At 40.1% G+C, this 15,527-nt stretch overlaps 1 protein-coding gene across 1 annotated transcript in view; it reads right to left on the bottom strand.

Moving 5' to 3' along the window:
- LOC311205774 (cadherin-6) overlaps positions 1-13,035 on the bottom strand; it is a gene marked incomplete at both ends in the record, with an annotated part of 48,701 nt that extends 35,666 nt beyond the window's left edge. Inside the window, one exon of the mRNA XM_084280271.1 lies at positions 12,808-13,035. Within this exon, the coding sequence (XP_084136397.1) occupies positions 12,808-13,035 (228 nt within the window). The remainder of the gene's footprint in view (positions 1-12,807) is intronic.
- Between the last annotated feature and the right edge of the window lie 2,492 nt (positions 13,036-15,527).

Genomic DNA, 15,527 nt, shown 5'->3' with positions numbered 1-15,527 from the left:
AAAAACCCCAAATAAAACCCCAAATACACCAACCAAAAAACAAAGAACGAGGAAAGAAGCAAATTCAAGTGTCTCTGACAAAACACCAGATATGCAAGTGAAAGATAGATAGGCTTACAGCCACAAATAAAGGACTGACAGGTTTTAATACTGTCTTTGTCGCAGTCTTGCTGTCTGATCTTAGACAGATCGCTATTTGATGCTTTTACATTCTCCCTGCAGTAAAATGTGGGTTGTTAACAACGTCCAGTTCTGTATGTAGTGATTATAACATGATTTGAGAGCCTTGGGTGTAATTTATTCTGCGTTACTTCGTGGAAGGAGCGAGGATTGTTTAAGTGGTGGAAAGATTAGCAAACCTGTAGTTTTGCCACAGCCTGCTGCATTTAGAGGGTGAGGGCATGCTGTATTCTTAATCCAGCCAGAATACTGGAAAAGGTTACTCTTCTCAGGCGTTAGTTACTATCCACCAGCTGAAGGCTACTGGTATCACACAGCTTAGCTAAGGGATGGGGTAGATGGGAGAGATTCTGTACTCTGGGGGCGGCTCTGTTAGCTCAAAAAATAATTGAAGGCATCTTCAAAACAAAGGCTTTGTGGCAAACTGAAAAGAAATGCACGTGCTTTCACTTCTACTGGGTGATCTGTGGGGTTAAGGAAAACCATGTGCCTAACTTGTAATGACGTTCAACAGGAACATAATGAGTCTCCAAAGGGATGCATGCCTCCCTGGGAAATCTCTTCACTAAAACCTCATTTTCCAATTAAAGTCGTGCCTACAATTCGAGAACACCTACTTCTGTCATAGCTTTTTTTCCAATCAGAGAAAATACTACCAATATCCTGGTATCACCGTGTATCTAAAAGATGGGTCTGTGCACAGGAAAATGTAGCTAGCACATGGTTAATGTAACTTCACTGTTTAGGCTTATTAATTAAAATATAAAGCATGTCCTGTTTTCCTCTTTGTTGGAAAAGATACTCAGTAAACCAAAATACCCATATATATATTTCATCTTTTAAGAGTTACACAGGGGAAAAAAACCCACCCAAAAATCCTATGAGGTTTTTCGTGTACACAACTATTTTATGCCAGAATACTTTTGTAGGTTTGTTCTCAATATTTTTCAGTTAATTTGAAGGTCTCCAACTGACAGTAATGGGATTTCTGTTCTGTACTGCATTACTCAATCAAAAAGGGAATCACATAGTGCTACGTGACAGCAGGTATTCTACTGAAATTAGGACAATTTTTTTTTTCTCCAGAAAAGAGTGCGTTCAACAAACATGCACTTCTATAATTAATTTGTTTTACTGTATGTCCCTTGATCTCTAAATTATGTCATGTATAGTTAGGGAAATCATTCTGTGTTATATGCCCAGCCTTTGATTTCTCAGGGAATTTACCCAGGGACAGTTGCTTACACTTCAACAGTGGTCAGAATTATACATTTAATCACTGAGAAAATGTTTTCCTTGGACTCATGATCATTCAAAAATGCCTCAAAATTATATGGTGGGCAAATACAGCACCTTAATTATAGTATATGAACAAGTATATTTCTAATTCAGTTAAAACCTCTATTCCCCTGTGGGCATAGGGGAAAATATTTTAAAGATGAACTCAGAAACACCAAAACAAAACACCCCCCCCCTTGACCTAATATCCAGAAATGTTTTTACTGGGATATAGTTGAATAAAACATCAGGCTTCTTCAGCAAGTAACAGCTTCTGACTACTCCCTGATGGATGCGCTTGAAAGCAAATGCTCATCCTTTGCTTACTGACAAAGGTGACCCTTTGATATTCTGAGCACTTGATGCTGACAATCAAATCCTGAAATATGTGTATGAATTTTATATGCTGTATAAAAGTGTGTGTGGCAAGGAGGAGAGTACAGGAATGGAGATGGGGGGGGGTGCAGACAAACACTGTACCAAATGAGAACCTACGTTCGGGTTTAAGTGAAGACTTTCCAAGAAGGAAATTAATTCATATCCACAGGTTTAGTTGAGTCGTTAATCTATTTGCATGCCTGGATCATCTAGTTCTGCCATTCAGAAGCTTGGGAAAGGAAAAAATATCTGCGTGCTGTCACGTTCCCTGACTTTGTTTCTAAATAAGAGTTTGTGTCGTGTGAACAGATAATTAAGGATTTGTGAGAGACAACAGGTACAGTCTAAAAGGTTGCGCATTTCAATCTCAACAGGACCCTCTTGAGGAAGGCTGCTCAACTAGCAATATGGGAAATCTTAGCCAAGGCTGCCATTGAGCAGATTATGCTTTCAAATGAGTATGCCTTGAGGTGCATTACTCAGGATGTGAACTCATATGGCTTGAATACTGCAAGGGAAGAATACAGGCCCTTTAGAAAGGCGAGGCCACAAAGGCAAGAAAGTGGATTAGGAAAAGATCAGCTCAGGTAGATGGAGCTTTGCTGTGGAGCAGGTGACAAATCAGTCAAGACCTTGTGGATAAGGGGACAGACCAACACAAGACATCATGGTAAGCATCTGCTACAGATTGCCTGCTCAAAGAGATGAAGTAGATGAAGCTTTCTTTAGACAGACGGAGGAAACCCTATGATTGCAGGTCACAGTACTCATGGGGAGCTTTAATCATTCTGGTGTCTGCTGCAAGGGCAATATGTCTGTGTGCAAGCAGCCCAGGTTTCTGCAGAATGTCATAAGACGATTTCTTGACACACAAGATTGATGAACAGACCAGAGGATGCATTATGTTGGACCTTTTACTCATGAATAAAGAACTTCCAAAGGATGTGAAAGTGCAGTTTGCCCACAGGCCCCAAAGATCCTTGAGCCTAGCAGAAAATTCTGTCCACAGCAGAAATAAAGAATTTTTTAAGTAAATTGGACAAACTCAGTTCTGTAGGGTAACATTGGATGCATCCTGGGATGGTGATGGAAAGTTTTCTTTCTATAATGTCTGAAAAGTCATAGTCATTGTAGAAGATTCTTAAATTCTGGCAAAAGGGAAAGTCACACCCATTCTAAAGAAGGGCAAGAAGAAGGATCTGGAAACTAGAGACCAGCCAGCTGTACCTCAGTTCCATGGAAGATTATTAAGCAAAGCTTCTTGGGAGCTAAGTCCAGGCACATGAAGAAAAATAAGGTGATTCTGAACAACCAACATGGATTTAGTAGTGGAAACTCATACTTAACTAACCTGGTTGCCTTCCATGACAGCATGGATGGCACTGCCAACACACAGAGAACAGTGGATATTGCATGACTTTAGCAAGGTCCTTGACACAATCTTCCACTGTATGATGACAGTGAGATATGGACTGCATAAATGTCCAGTAAGGTGGGAAGAAAGCTGTCTGGATGGCCAAGGGTTGTGACTTGTGGTATGAAGTCTGAATGGTGGTTGTTTACTAATGATGTTCCTCAGGGGTTGATACTGGGAATGAGTGCTGGTTCATGTATTTATTAATGACTCAAAGGATGGAATGTGTCCTCAGCAGTTCTGTAAATCATTTAAAAAAATATGGAGGTTGGGTGGGTAAAATACTCTCAATATTGAGAAGGTAGAGCTTCTATCTGGAGGGACCTCAACAGCCTGGAGAAATAGATGAACGGAAACCTCATGAAGTTCAGCACAGATAAATGGAAAGTCCTGCATCTAATCTGGAATAATCCCTTGCAGCAGCACAGGAAGGATCTGGGCATTCTGGTACACAAGAAATTGAAGATGAATCAGCCATATGTCCTTGCTGAAAAGAAAGCCAACTGCTTTGTTTTAGCAAAAGCATTGCCTGTTGATTGAGGACAGTGATCATTCTTGTGAAACAAGCTTGTGACAATACAACTGGAGTAGTGCATTTAGTTATGCCCCACCTCTGTACAAGAAAGACATTTCTTGTATACAGAAGTGTATACAGAAGGGTCACCAAGAGGGTTAAGGGGGCTGGAGCATACAATGAATGAGAAGAGAAGAGAGAAATGGTTTTCTTTAGATTTAAGAAAATAAGTCTCACTGTTGTTTACAGCTACCTAATGTGAGAGTGTAGAGAAGGCAGAGCTAGTGAAGACAGTGACAGGATGAGAGGCACAAGTTGCACTGAGCAAAAATCTGATTAGATATTAGGAGAAAAAGAAGTAAAAGGAGAGCTGGTTAAGCACTAAAAAAAAAACCATCCAGAGAAACTGTGGACTCTCCATCCTTGAAAAGTTCACAAATTTTGACTGGACAGAACCCAGAGCAATCCTCTCCAATTGGACTGGCTTTGAGCAGGGGGTTGGACCAGATCATTTGTAAAGATTTCCAACCTTAATTTTTATGTGAATCTATCCATCAGGAGTGATATTTCCCAGGTTTCAGGTAACAGTTCAAAATCCAACATTTTCTGTCTAGGAAAGAGGGCTCATTTTGACTGGAGAGCCTGGAATTCTTTTAGTGAGAACATCTGTGCATATGCTATCCAGGTTAGATAATTTCTAGCTTTTGTGGAATAAAAGAATTCTTTCTGAAGAATCAGTTTAATATAGTCTAAATCAGTTTAAATAGTCTAAAAGGAATCTTTCATAAAACATTTTCTATAGGTAAAATAATAAGTATTTGCATAAGGAGGGGGTGTGTGTGTGAATGATACAGATCCTGACAGGCTTTGTTACCTGGAAGCAGCAGGAAGCTTAAGCTCACACCAGTTTACAATTGCCATGAGTTTTCATGCACTGGGCATTAACTCTTGGCCCACAACCCCCTTGGCAATTGTTTTTCCCTATGTGTACAGGACATTCTGTGAGGAATTTTAGCATTAACTCTGCTTTAAGCAACTGACCTGAAATGTGTAAAACCACAGAAAGAGCACGGAGTGGAAAGAAACTATGAATGCTCTGACACCTCTGTTTGCGTGCCCTTTAAATCCTCTGCCAGTGTCCAGATCAGCGTGACTGCAAGATCTACTAGGTAGGAGGAAGCATGTCATAGACCCAAAGGTACAGGTACACTGTTCGTTTCTGACTTTTAGGGAGAACTTAACCTTCCATATATGGTAGCATGATGCTAAACAAAGAAGTTATACAAATGGTGTACCTAGATGTTGCCTTCCAACATGAAGATCTAGTATGGGCAGAGACATGGTAAAGGCAAGTACATTATTATGATGTGAGCCTGTGTGGGACAGTAAAACCTTCTTTGTTCCAACAGACAACTAATGGTGAAACATCACTTGATGTTTCACAAAGAGACAAAGGAAGGAATAGTGCCAGAGAGTCGATATCCCTATACAGAGAGGCTGTTCCAGCTGAGCTCTTCTGGAGTCCTGCTCTGTACAACACAGCACATGAAAGGTGGGGATAGAAGGGCTGCAGCCTTCTTTGGATGGTAGGACTCCAAAATAAACAACTGTGAAAAGAAAACAGCAGGAATGATAGTCCCAGCACAAACATTTGCTGATCTGTTTCCCCTTTCCTTTAATGTACATTTTTAAGTCCCAGCTCCCTCCGTGTTTTATTTCTTTGCAACCTTTGTTGTTCTGAGTTCTTTCGTGAAATTAGAAGAGAGAAAGGACTGACTTTTTTTCTTTTCTCCTTTCCTTCCAGAGAGTGATTCTTCCCTTTCCTTCATCCTCCCGCTCAGACTTTCATGATAACTACAAGCTTCACTGAACCCTGAAGTACTTGCAAGTGCACGCTGAGGTTTGTTTCACCCTGTTAATGGCGAAAGCAAGCCACAGTCTGCATTAGCGCACACGGATCAACAGTAGCTATTCACATCACAACACATTTTCAGTTTGTGTTTTGAAATGTTACACTGACTGGCCACAGCTCCCAATCTGCTGCTGCCCCACTGTGAACCTGTGCTCACCAGTGAGGGGAATGGCAGCGAAAGAAAAGGGAGTCACGGGCAATGCGAGTTTAATTTAATAAAGAGATTTCTCTTAAGCTTTACGGTTTAATATTTTGGTGAGCCAACTGTAAACAGAAATGATGGGATAACAATGGTTCTTTGTCTTGAGCCTGAAAAAAGAGCTTTTTTTTTTTTTTTTGCAGTTGCTAGCCTGTGAGTTCTATATTCATGACATTGCAGCTCTATAGTGAGGATTTTACTGTGCTGTACAAACAAATAAGAAAATGGTAATCACAGCTCCAAAGACCAGTGATCTAAGTAACACAAAATAAAGCATGAACTTCACCTGCAGTCCCTCCTTGGGGAAGGAAGATTAATGTGTTCACCTATTTTAATATAGCCAGAAGTCTAAGGGCATACAATTTAAGAAGGCATGCAGATCGCTGACAAGGGTAGGACAGAATGATCTGTGAAAAGATGTGACCCAAAATGTAAGCAGTGGTCTGAGCGGGTCTTTAGCATATGGAAACCAAAATTCTTTAGTTTGGGACATGAAAAAAGAAAAACAAGAATTAATACAAATACTGGCTTTAAGGTCCCAGGATTTGCTTGCTTCTCTAGGTAGAAGGGGAAGAAGGGGAGGAGGTTATGTGCTGTTACACTGTAAGTACTATCACCCGCCATAATGTAGCAAATGTGCTATGTTTGAAACAGATGGTTGCAAGGCTCTTACATTGTGTAATATATTTGGATACAAGGATGATGCCAAGTAGATTCACAATTATGATGATCGTAAACATTAACCAAGCTGTGTTTCCTGCCTTTTCATTTTCTGCATAACATTCTTGCCCATCCCGCCCATTTGTCATTAGCTCCTTTCTTTGCCCCCATAGGACAGTTTAAAATCTGCAAGCTGCTCCTGGATTGCCATCCCGGGCCTCTAACCTCTCAACTGTCCCTCATTTCAGAGTTATCTGTATTCCACAGAGACCAGCAGCGCAGAGAACTTCTATCAGTGCCAGTAAATCTTTCGAAGAGGAATATAAGACAAGTGTGTGTATGTGTGTGCAATTCAATATAGGAATGAAGGGCAGTTGGGAAAGTCAAGTGGTGGAACATAAAATATGAATGATGGATGAGGAATAAAGGAAGTGCAGATTCACCATGGCATTTGTTCTACCTTTTAAGAGAATGACAGGTATTCAGCCTATTGAAGTGGGAGACAGGTGACCTAATCACTTAAACAGGCATGGAGAAAGGGGGTAAGAACTCTAGTTTTTATTAAAAATCTCAGTTTAGAAATGTCTGACTTGTAGCAGTGCATAAGGTCATGTAACCTCCCCGTACATCAGCTTCCTCATGTGTAAAAGGCTGATCTTAATGCTTCTTTGTCACAGAGTTAAACATATCACTACAATTAACTAGTATTGGTACTCATAAAAGACCTCATGACTTTCTTGTCAGGGGCAAGGGCAGGAGTCACATAAATAGCATACAAAAGCCCAGTGCCCTGCTAAGAGACAAGTTCCTCTGCAGGGAGTGGTGCAGACAGCTGCTAGTGAACAGCCTCAAACAGACAGCATACTGGAGGGAGCCTAAATCTGGAAAGGTGCAAAACTTTCGTCCTCCTCCTTCTGCATGGTAAAGGGTGTGGAGGTCCTCTGAGAGGCACAGTAGAAATTTAAATTTCATGTGCACATTTAGCTGTGAAAGAAGATCGTTGAGGACTTGCCAGGGACAGGGGTCCAGCCTAGAGTCCCATGTGTACACTGCGGACAATGCTGCAATCCACAGAGCACTTCAGATTGATGGATGCAACTTAGGGATGACTGACAGCTGTCTCCATTTTTGCTGTGAGCCGCTTCAAGGCCAGAGATTGTTCAGGACAGAGGTCTTTCTGATACTTAAAGCCTGGTTCTTGGGCTGCCAGTTGTCCTGGAAGCAGAATACAAGAATCTAGATCTGGAGAAAGGATATTCTGAGCATCAAAATAAATTGAAAACCGTTTTGAGCAGACACCCTGAATAAATAGAAGTCACAAGTGGAACTTCTAATTTTCAGCCTCATAAAGATAATAAATAGTCACTGTGTTTGGAACAGGAAACTGAAGGCATCAGGTGTATATCATAGTTCAAGGTACAAGGTAAAGAAAACAAATACTGAGCAAGTATTTGTCAGAAGAACTGCATAAAAGATGTTAAAAGTGCAGTGCAGATTGGAAGAGTCATTTTAGTTTGACTTTTCACATCTTTCTTTTTTGGGGTACAAAAGTGTTTGATAAGTACAGACTGCTACTGTACTAAAGATCTAAGAGAAAGCAAAGGTTTTTCTTGCCAGTGTTCATGTCATCCGATTAAGATATGATACCATTTAACCACTGGAGTAATATGACCTGTTATTGCCTCAAATACTAGAAATACACGGACTGTACTACATGACAACAATTTCCTCATCGAAATAGCCACTTCTGTGTGCTCAGAGCCTTTCTGTCTCAGTGTGTGACTTAGTCCCACTTCTTGCAATGACTTGAAAAGATTCTACCTTTTGTTTTATTTGCTTCTGGTGAAATACACTGCAAGGGATGGTTCTGCTTGCCTTCAGAATAACTGTAGCCAGAAGTAAAATCAGGCAAAAGAAAGAAAAGCAGTACTGAATCTATACCGTGGTATCATTTAGTGCACACACACCCCTGACCCAGTACAGGATCAAGAGTACTTTAAACCATTCCCAACAGAGGGGAACTTATCTTTCCCAGTGGTTCTTTCAACACCAAACAAAAGGATTCTGGTTTTGCCTAGAGTAATGAAGTATCCTTTCTGCTTTCCCCAGCCACACAGCAGCAGGACTTTGACTTTATCTTCCTTGAAAAATGGAGTTGTCAGCAAAGGATGATTGTTTATGATGGGTTGTACAGGTAGTAACATCAGATAGCTTCCAGGCGAGCATACTGCTTGAACTATATGAACATCAATAAGACTCAGCAGAAATGAAAAGTATGTCTGGAAGTTTCCTTTTAGTGCCAGACAGACAGAGTGTGACAAAACTGTCATGCCTGTTGTTATCAGGAAAGCAAGTCACTCCTTTACCACTGCAAGCTGCCAGAAGCTGTTTCTGGGTTAATGAGTAAGATTTAAGACTTGTTCAGATCTTTCTTTAGTCTAAAATAAAGGGACGTCCTATCCTTTTGCGTAACAATGATTTGTAGGTTTGTGCTGTGTCAAGACCACTCGGTGATGGATGTCAGTACTTGGATTTTATGGAACCAATGGGAGAGCCGTGCAAAGACATCAAGAGCATACAAATGGTAACTATACCTTTGAGTATAATCGAAGAACAGGGCAGGGTTTTTTCACTCCTTCGCCCACAAATACCTGAAGACCTTTAGGGAATGTAGCATATATTTCTACATACAGCTGCACTACCACTTCATCGTTTACCTGTGATTTAGAGATGCATTCACCCCAGCCCTTTAACATTGTACTAAGCGGACACAAGTACAGCTAGATCTCTTTTAAAGTCCAACTCAAATGTTGCAGATTTGGTCTAGGTAGGAGAGCTGGGAACTTCTCTACTCTGATGCTCATATAATCCCTTTATTTTATTTTGGGACTGAGTCCCTGCCAAGTGTCATAATTTCTGAACCAGAAGAAAAGATATCTTCAGGTTAAAATGCCACCATGCCCATCAATCACACTTCAATGAATAGCTGTAGTTCACAAGTTATTCAGCAGTGCAATGAATAATTCCAGTCTAGAACTTTTCTGCAAGTTTCTTGTTTTATTATGCCTGAGACTACCCAGGATTGGAGGTGTGAGTTTCTGGTTTTCTTATGTTATGAATACACAGGAATGAAATTCAGGAATGCAAGAACTGGATAATAAAATGGCGGACCTGTTGTTGGAGCTACAGCATGCAATCAACTTGTACTGATAATACTGGGAGCTTCTTGTTGGCAGCCACATATTTTTGTTCAGTGTGATACAGCAGCACATTTAGGCTGACAGTAAAGTGTGTACCATACAGAACGAGGGAGCACTTTTTAACAGCTGACAGTACCCATGGATACCAAAGAGAAGTCTGCTTTGTTTTTCTATGTGCTTAGGCAATTATCTCCTAAAGGATGGAAAGCATTTGGGGTCATTGGATATAGAGTATATAGGGTATGGAAGATGGCGGCGCCTTGGTGCAGGACTCAGATGTTGCTTTAGCGTTGTCTTCAGTGCTGCCTTAAGCTATATCCTCAGAGAGATTATCTTTCTTTTTTATTATCTCAGAGCTGAATGCATTCCCCTTCACTTTTCTTCCTTTTCTCTCTAAAAAGCTATTATGATATAAATGTATGGGGGGGGTTTCTAGTATAAACAGTTACAGGATTTTACGACTGCAATTTGGGTAGTTTATAGAAGTAATGCTTTTTGTTAGAATCTTTCACAACAGTTTTCTTATATCTCAAATTTTGATGTATATGTTTGAATTAAAGAGATGTTAACAAATGAAAAGACAGAAATAAAAACAGCCCAAGTGAATTTTTTTCTTGTGGCTTATATGGAGTAATTTTTAAATAATTATGATGATAATGCCCACCAGCTTTAACAAATAAACCAAAAAACCCAGAAGATCCATGTCTGATTGCTTACACAGTAAGACATAAACACAATTCCCTGTTACATACATATATTCTTATTGTTTTAAAAGATGTTACTGTTCACATTTCTTTATGATTTAAGAGAATAAAAAGACTATAACCAAATATTCATACTATTTTTGTTTTATGTTTAAGGTTAACTTTAGTCCTCTGAGAAAAAAAATGCTTCATAAACATGTTCATTATCCTCATTTGCCTACACAATCGAGTTTAATTGCTCAGTTAAATTGCCTGGTTACCTCAATTTGGAGACATTCAGCTGTTTCTATCATTTATCCTCACGTTAATACTCAACTTTCTCTAATAATGAATGGCTGCTCTTCCATGCCTCTTGGCTAATTGTTCAAGTACAAGGGTGTGAGCAGTTCTGGCATTTGAAAGACGTGTGAAAAGCCACTTGTGAACAGCCCAGGGACACAGAATCGATGACATTTATACATTATGTGTTGTTTCTATGCTTTGTATTAGGAAGTATATTCAAATACCAACAGGCAGAAGAACAACTTTTAAAAATAATGTCCACGTTTTTTTTCTCTTTCAATGACTCCAGTTCAAACTTTCTTCATTTTCTGCTCCAACCATCTTTTAAGTGTCTCTCAGCAGGACTATTCACTCCCCCCATCAGTACCTCTGAAGCCAAGAGCTTCTATTCAAATTCTGCAGTGAAGAGAATGGGGGAGCAGGTTTAATGTCAAAATTCACAGTGAAAATGGCAGGCTGTAGGACCAGCCTCAGCATCACATGATTTATCTTTGGAGAGAGATCCCTATTACTTTGACCACCCCAATCAGACTGTAAACAGGAGAGTGTGCGGAGGACTGCTGTCTTTTCTTTTTTCCCCTTGACTCCACATTTCTTACCTGATTTTTATCCCCTTCACTGTCTCATCTTCTGTTTTTATTTGTGCTCTCTATAGGTAACTTTTTCTTCCAGCTCCTATACTCTGCTCCCAATTGATGTCCCTTTCCTCTCCTCTATCTTGATTTTTCTTTGTAAAGTTTCCACTCCATCCACTTCTGTCTTTCTAGTTCTTGCCTCTCACTCTCTTCTGGCCTTTATTCTTACCCTCTTATCTTCCCTCTCTACTTGTCTTCTCTGAGGACTCTCTGCCTTTGGCTTTTTCCTGTAGATTGGGCTCATTGGTACCCTTCATGAATGCTGATTATCCTGGTCAGAGCTCTATGAGTATTACACCAGCTGAGTAGCTCTTCATTTGAATCATGCCTTGCAGCCATTTAGCAGGAAAGGAGTGTCACATCCAACTTTGACTGACAGCTGATTGGCAGGCAAGAAAAGCAGCCACCATCTCTCATGGGAACGCTCAGAAGCTTGCAGGGGGAGATAAAATGTCAAACCACTGTGATCTGCAGCCTTTGCTAAGAGGCTTGAGAGATCAAACTAGATCAGACACAATCCCATCTTAGTTTGGAAAACTAAGCTGTATTGTCTCTACTTTGAATGTCATCATCAATAGAATAATTTCTGTATTCTGCAAGAGAAACTCCCATAGACTATGGCACCTTGGGCAGTGTAGGCTCTCTCCAGGCTTACCACAGGCGGAATAGCTCTACAATTCACGTAAAGGTTGTCACCTACATGGGTGTATGCTCCTCAGAGAGGTGGATATTCTCAGAGTTAAACTGTGATCATTTCTTTCTTTAAATTAGCATTTTTACAGACTTTTCTAACTGCCAGCATGCTTTGAGCTTAGAAAATTCCAGCTGCTTGTTGCTTCTTATTGTATAAACACATTGTGCTTCAACTCCATGTAACAGTGTGACTTGTGGTATTATGGTCATGTCACAGAGTCCTCAAGTGACACCACAAAACCTCGTCAGAAAATGGCTGCAACACTATCACAATGGGGAATAAAAAGGGAAATGGCTGCCTTTTGCTGGGTAGACAGAATCCTTACCGAAGTAGGGGTACTGTGATTCCTAAATATCTTGGACCAAAACATCTCTTGGTTAATACAGTTTTACTCTAGCAAAATTAATGAGCGTGAGAGAAAGTGCAGATTACACTTTAAAGCTAAAAATCTGGCCTGGACAACCCTATAATTAAGCTGCATTATTTCCAGGGAAAAATTAAAAGGAAAATCTTTAACATAAATGTGAATGATTGGTGGTGGGACTTGCTGGTTACATGAGGAACTTCCTGGTGTTGATTATTACAATTTGAAGCTGAAGTGTACTCAGCTTTCCGCTGAAGTACTTCACAGCTGAACCTGGGCAGACAAGAAGGTGAACTAAAATTTGTAGCAGGCATTGTTCTTACCCACTTGCTTTTGCAGGCTTTCTAGCACTTCTAAAACCTAACCAGAGATATGTATGAAAAAGACTCTTACCTTGCCAACATACTGGTAGTCAGTTCCTGTGTATTCCTCCAACAAAAAGAACTGATTCCACATCCAGCTCCTTTTGGAACGATGAAGGTCTCGCCTGCTGTTTCCAGACAATACCAAAACCTTTTCGTTTTCTGGAAAGCCACTAGTCCTTTTGGATAATGGTGTTAACAAACTTTGTTGGGGCTGACCAGCCCAAAACAGCAGCCAGAAGCAATGGTAAGTTCTCATCACGGCAACACAAGATGCTCTAAATAATGACTTATTTTCTTGCCCTCAAACTAAGCTACTTTACTGCACTGAATCCAGTCTCATGCCGTCTTCCTTCTTTAAACAGTCTTTGCAGTCTCAAAAGATTTCTGAAAAGAAAAATGACAACTTTTTAAGCATTTTCAAAGGTACTTAACATTCATCGCTCAAACAAATAAGGTCCAACAAGTAAAAGAGTAACCAGTTGTTGAAAAGCTGGGCTGCTTCTGGTTAAATACATTTCAAGTGGCCCTTCAACTAATCTGAGTGAATCTACATGGACTGGGAGGAAGGAGTCCTGATGTTTGGGTTTGGGGGGATATTTTTTTCCCCTCTCTTTAACTTCATTTCCTTCCATTCATCAACTAAGGCAAGCCAGGTTTTTCTCTTTTTACTGCCTGGATTTTGGGAAGTAACTGATTAGTTTCTGACCAGGAACCCTGATGAGGTTACTTTATTACACTGAAGAAGAGCTAGCAAAAGTGCAGGCTGTCTTCCCAGGAGACATTCTGTTGCTATAGTTATGGGCTGAAGAGCCAGGACTTAGACAAGTCCAAGATTTTTCCCTCACATTTAAAGAGCGTTGCCTTTGGCTTCATTTAGGAAGGGTCAGGTAAACAGGTTAGTGAAATAAATATACATATTTGTCAGTATCTCCTATATACTAGACCTGCTTGATACTGTGTAGGAAGTTCAGCAGACATTTTCATTATTTCCTCAGTTACCTTCAGCCAGAGTTTTCCATTGAGTTTTGGCTCTTTAAATGCATAGTTATATATGTAAATGCTTTCATTGATAACTTCTAAAAATAAAATAAACTTTAAAAATGAGCTAGTTCTTCTCTACCTGTGGGTTTGTACTAGCAACTTCCTACTATTAGTAATACTAAATACATGTGCACCTACAAATAATTATGAAAATTATGCCTATATCTAAAGACTACATGATTTTCATCATTAAAAAAGCTATACATATAGGACTGCAGTTTAATGTGGATGGTTCTTCTGTTTTTAAAAAACTTGGAAAGCTTCTATTCAGGAAGATGAAATTATATATGTGCCTCCGGTAACCAGTCGTGCAAAATGCCTAATGAAGAGCTTTGGAGCATTTCATAATCTGGAGAAGTCAGATTTAGTTGACATACCCACAACATATATTTTTCATAAACATTTTGTTAAATTTTTAGTCCAAACAGATCCATACACATTTGATTAACTTTCATTTGGTTTTGCACAGATGGTCTTTGGAATTTTTAGTGTTTTTTTTTCAATATCCTCATAAAAAAAACCAAAACATAACTCATTCTGAACCAGTTCAAAATTCAACACAGAAGGTCTCAATATAAATATTGTAGAATGATGGTCTGATTATACCTAATTGTAAAGAGAATTTTGGGTTTGTTTTTTTTTTTATTTTGTAAGCATTTCACACTACTACTTGGAACATATTATTTATTAAAGGCCATTTTTTCCCTAAATTATTTGTGTTAATTTTTTAAAGGTGTAAATCATGCAGAATTTAGGTTCTGAGCTATACTGATGGAGTTAAAGCATTCACAATGCCTTGGGTTAGCCACTGATGGTTGTCATTGCTCTTAGTAATAAATTGTATAAAATAACCTCAAGCCTCTTACAGTTCCTCTTAGCAAATCATTTTCTATAAAGAAATACCACTTAGCTTTTAGATGGATAGTAGGTAATGGAACAGGGCTGTTCAAACAATATTGTTTTACTGCTTCACAAGGTAAAATACCATAAAAAGGTAACTTCTGGGTGAGGAGGAGCCAGGCTTTTTTAGCATTCAGAGGAAGAATGGAAAAGGTACAATTAATGCTGAAGCACTGTGGTTTCCTCTTGAAAAGAGAGAAGGTCTCTAGTTAGCTCTCATTAATGAATTACTTTCTGTAAGGAAAACCAACTCTGCCCTGTCATGGGAGCTACATCCACATGAGGCTCTGAGTGCTGCTGAGACAGACAGGGACACACAGGCCTATACGTACTTGCACACACACAAACATGCACACGCATACACAGATGTAAGAGCAAGGACAGACCTCCCCCCTGACCACCACATGGACTGTCAGAAAGGAGGAACAATTAGCCAGTGTGACTAATCTTTAGGAGCTAGAGGGGGACATGGGCAGACTCAGGCACCAGGCTAGGGAGAGCTGAGATGGCTTTAACTCTCTCCCAGTTCTTACAGTCTCTCTTCTCCTCCTGTACCCTTCCAACCTGTGTAGCATCTTGTCCTTTGTGGCTCTGCCAGCACCCACCCCTCTAACCCCCGCATCTTCCCTGATGTGACACCAAAGAGAAGCATATGTCTCTCGCAGTGGTTTTCACTTCCATTTTCTTGCCAGGTTTCTCTGTGGGGAGGCCAGGGCCTGCCCAGGTGAGTTAATTAGTGCCCTGGGCAGCGGCTGCCGTGACGAGCTGCCGTGTAACAGCACGCCTGTCATGATCCGTGCTTGGAGT

This window comes from Gallinula chloropus, assembly GCF_964237585.1.
Source record: "Gallinula chloropus genome assembly, chromosome: 2".
NCBI classification, from domain to species: Eukaryota; Metazoa; Chordata; class Aves; order Gruiformes; family Rallidae; genus Gallinula; species Gallinula chloropus.
The sequence above is the reverse complement of the archived record's forward strand: the minus strand, read 5'-3'. Positions and strand labels throughout refer to the sequence as shown.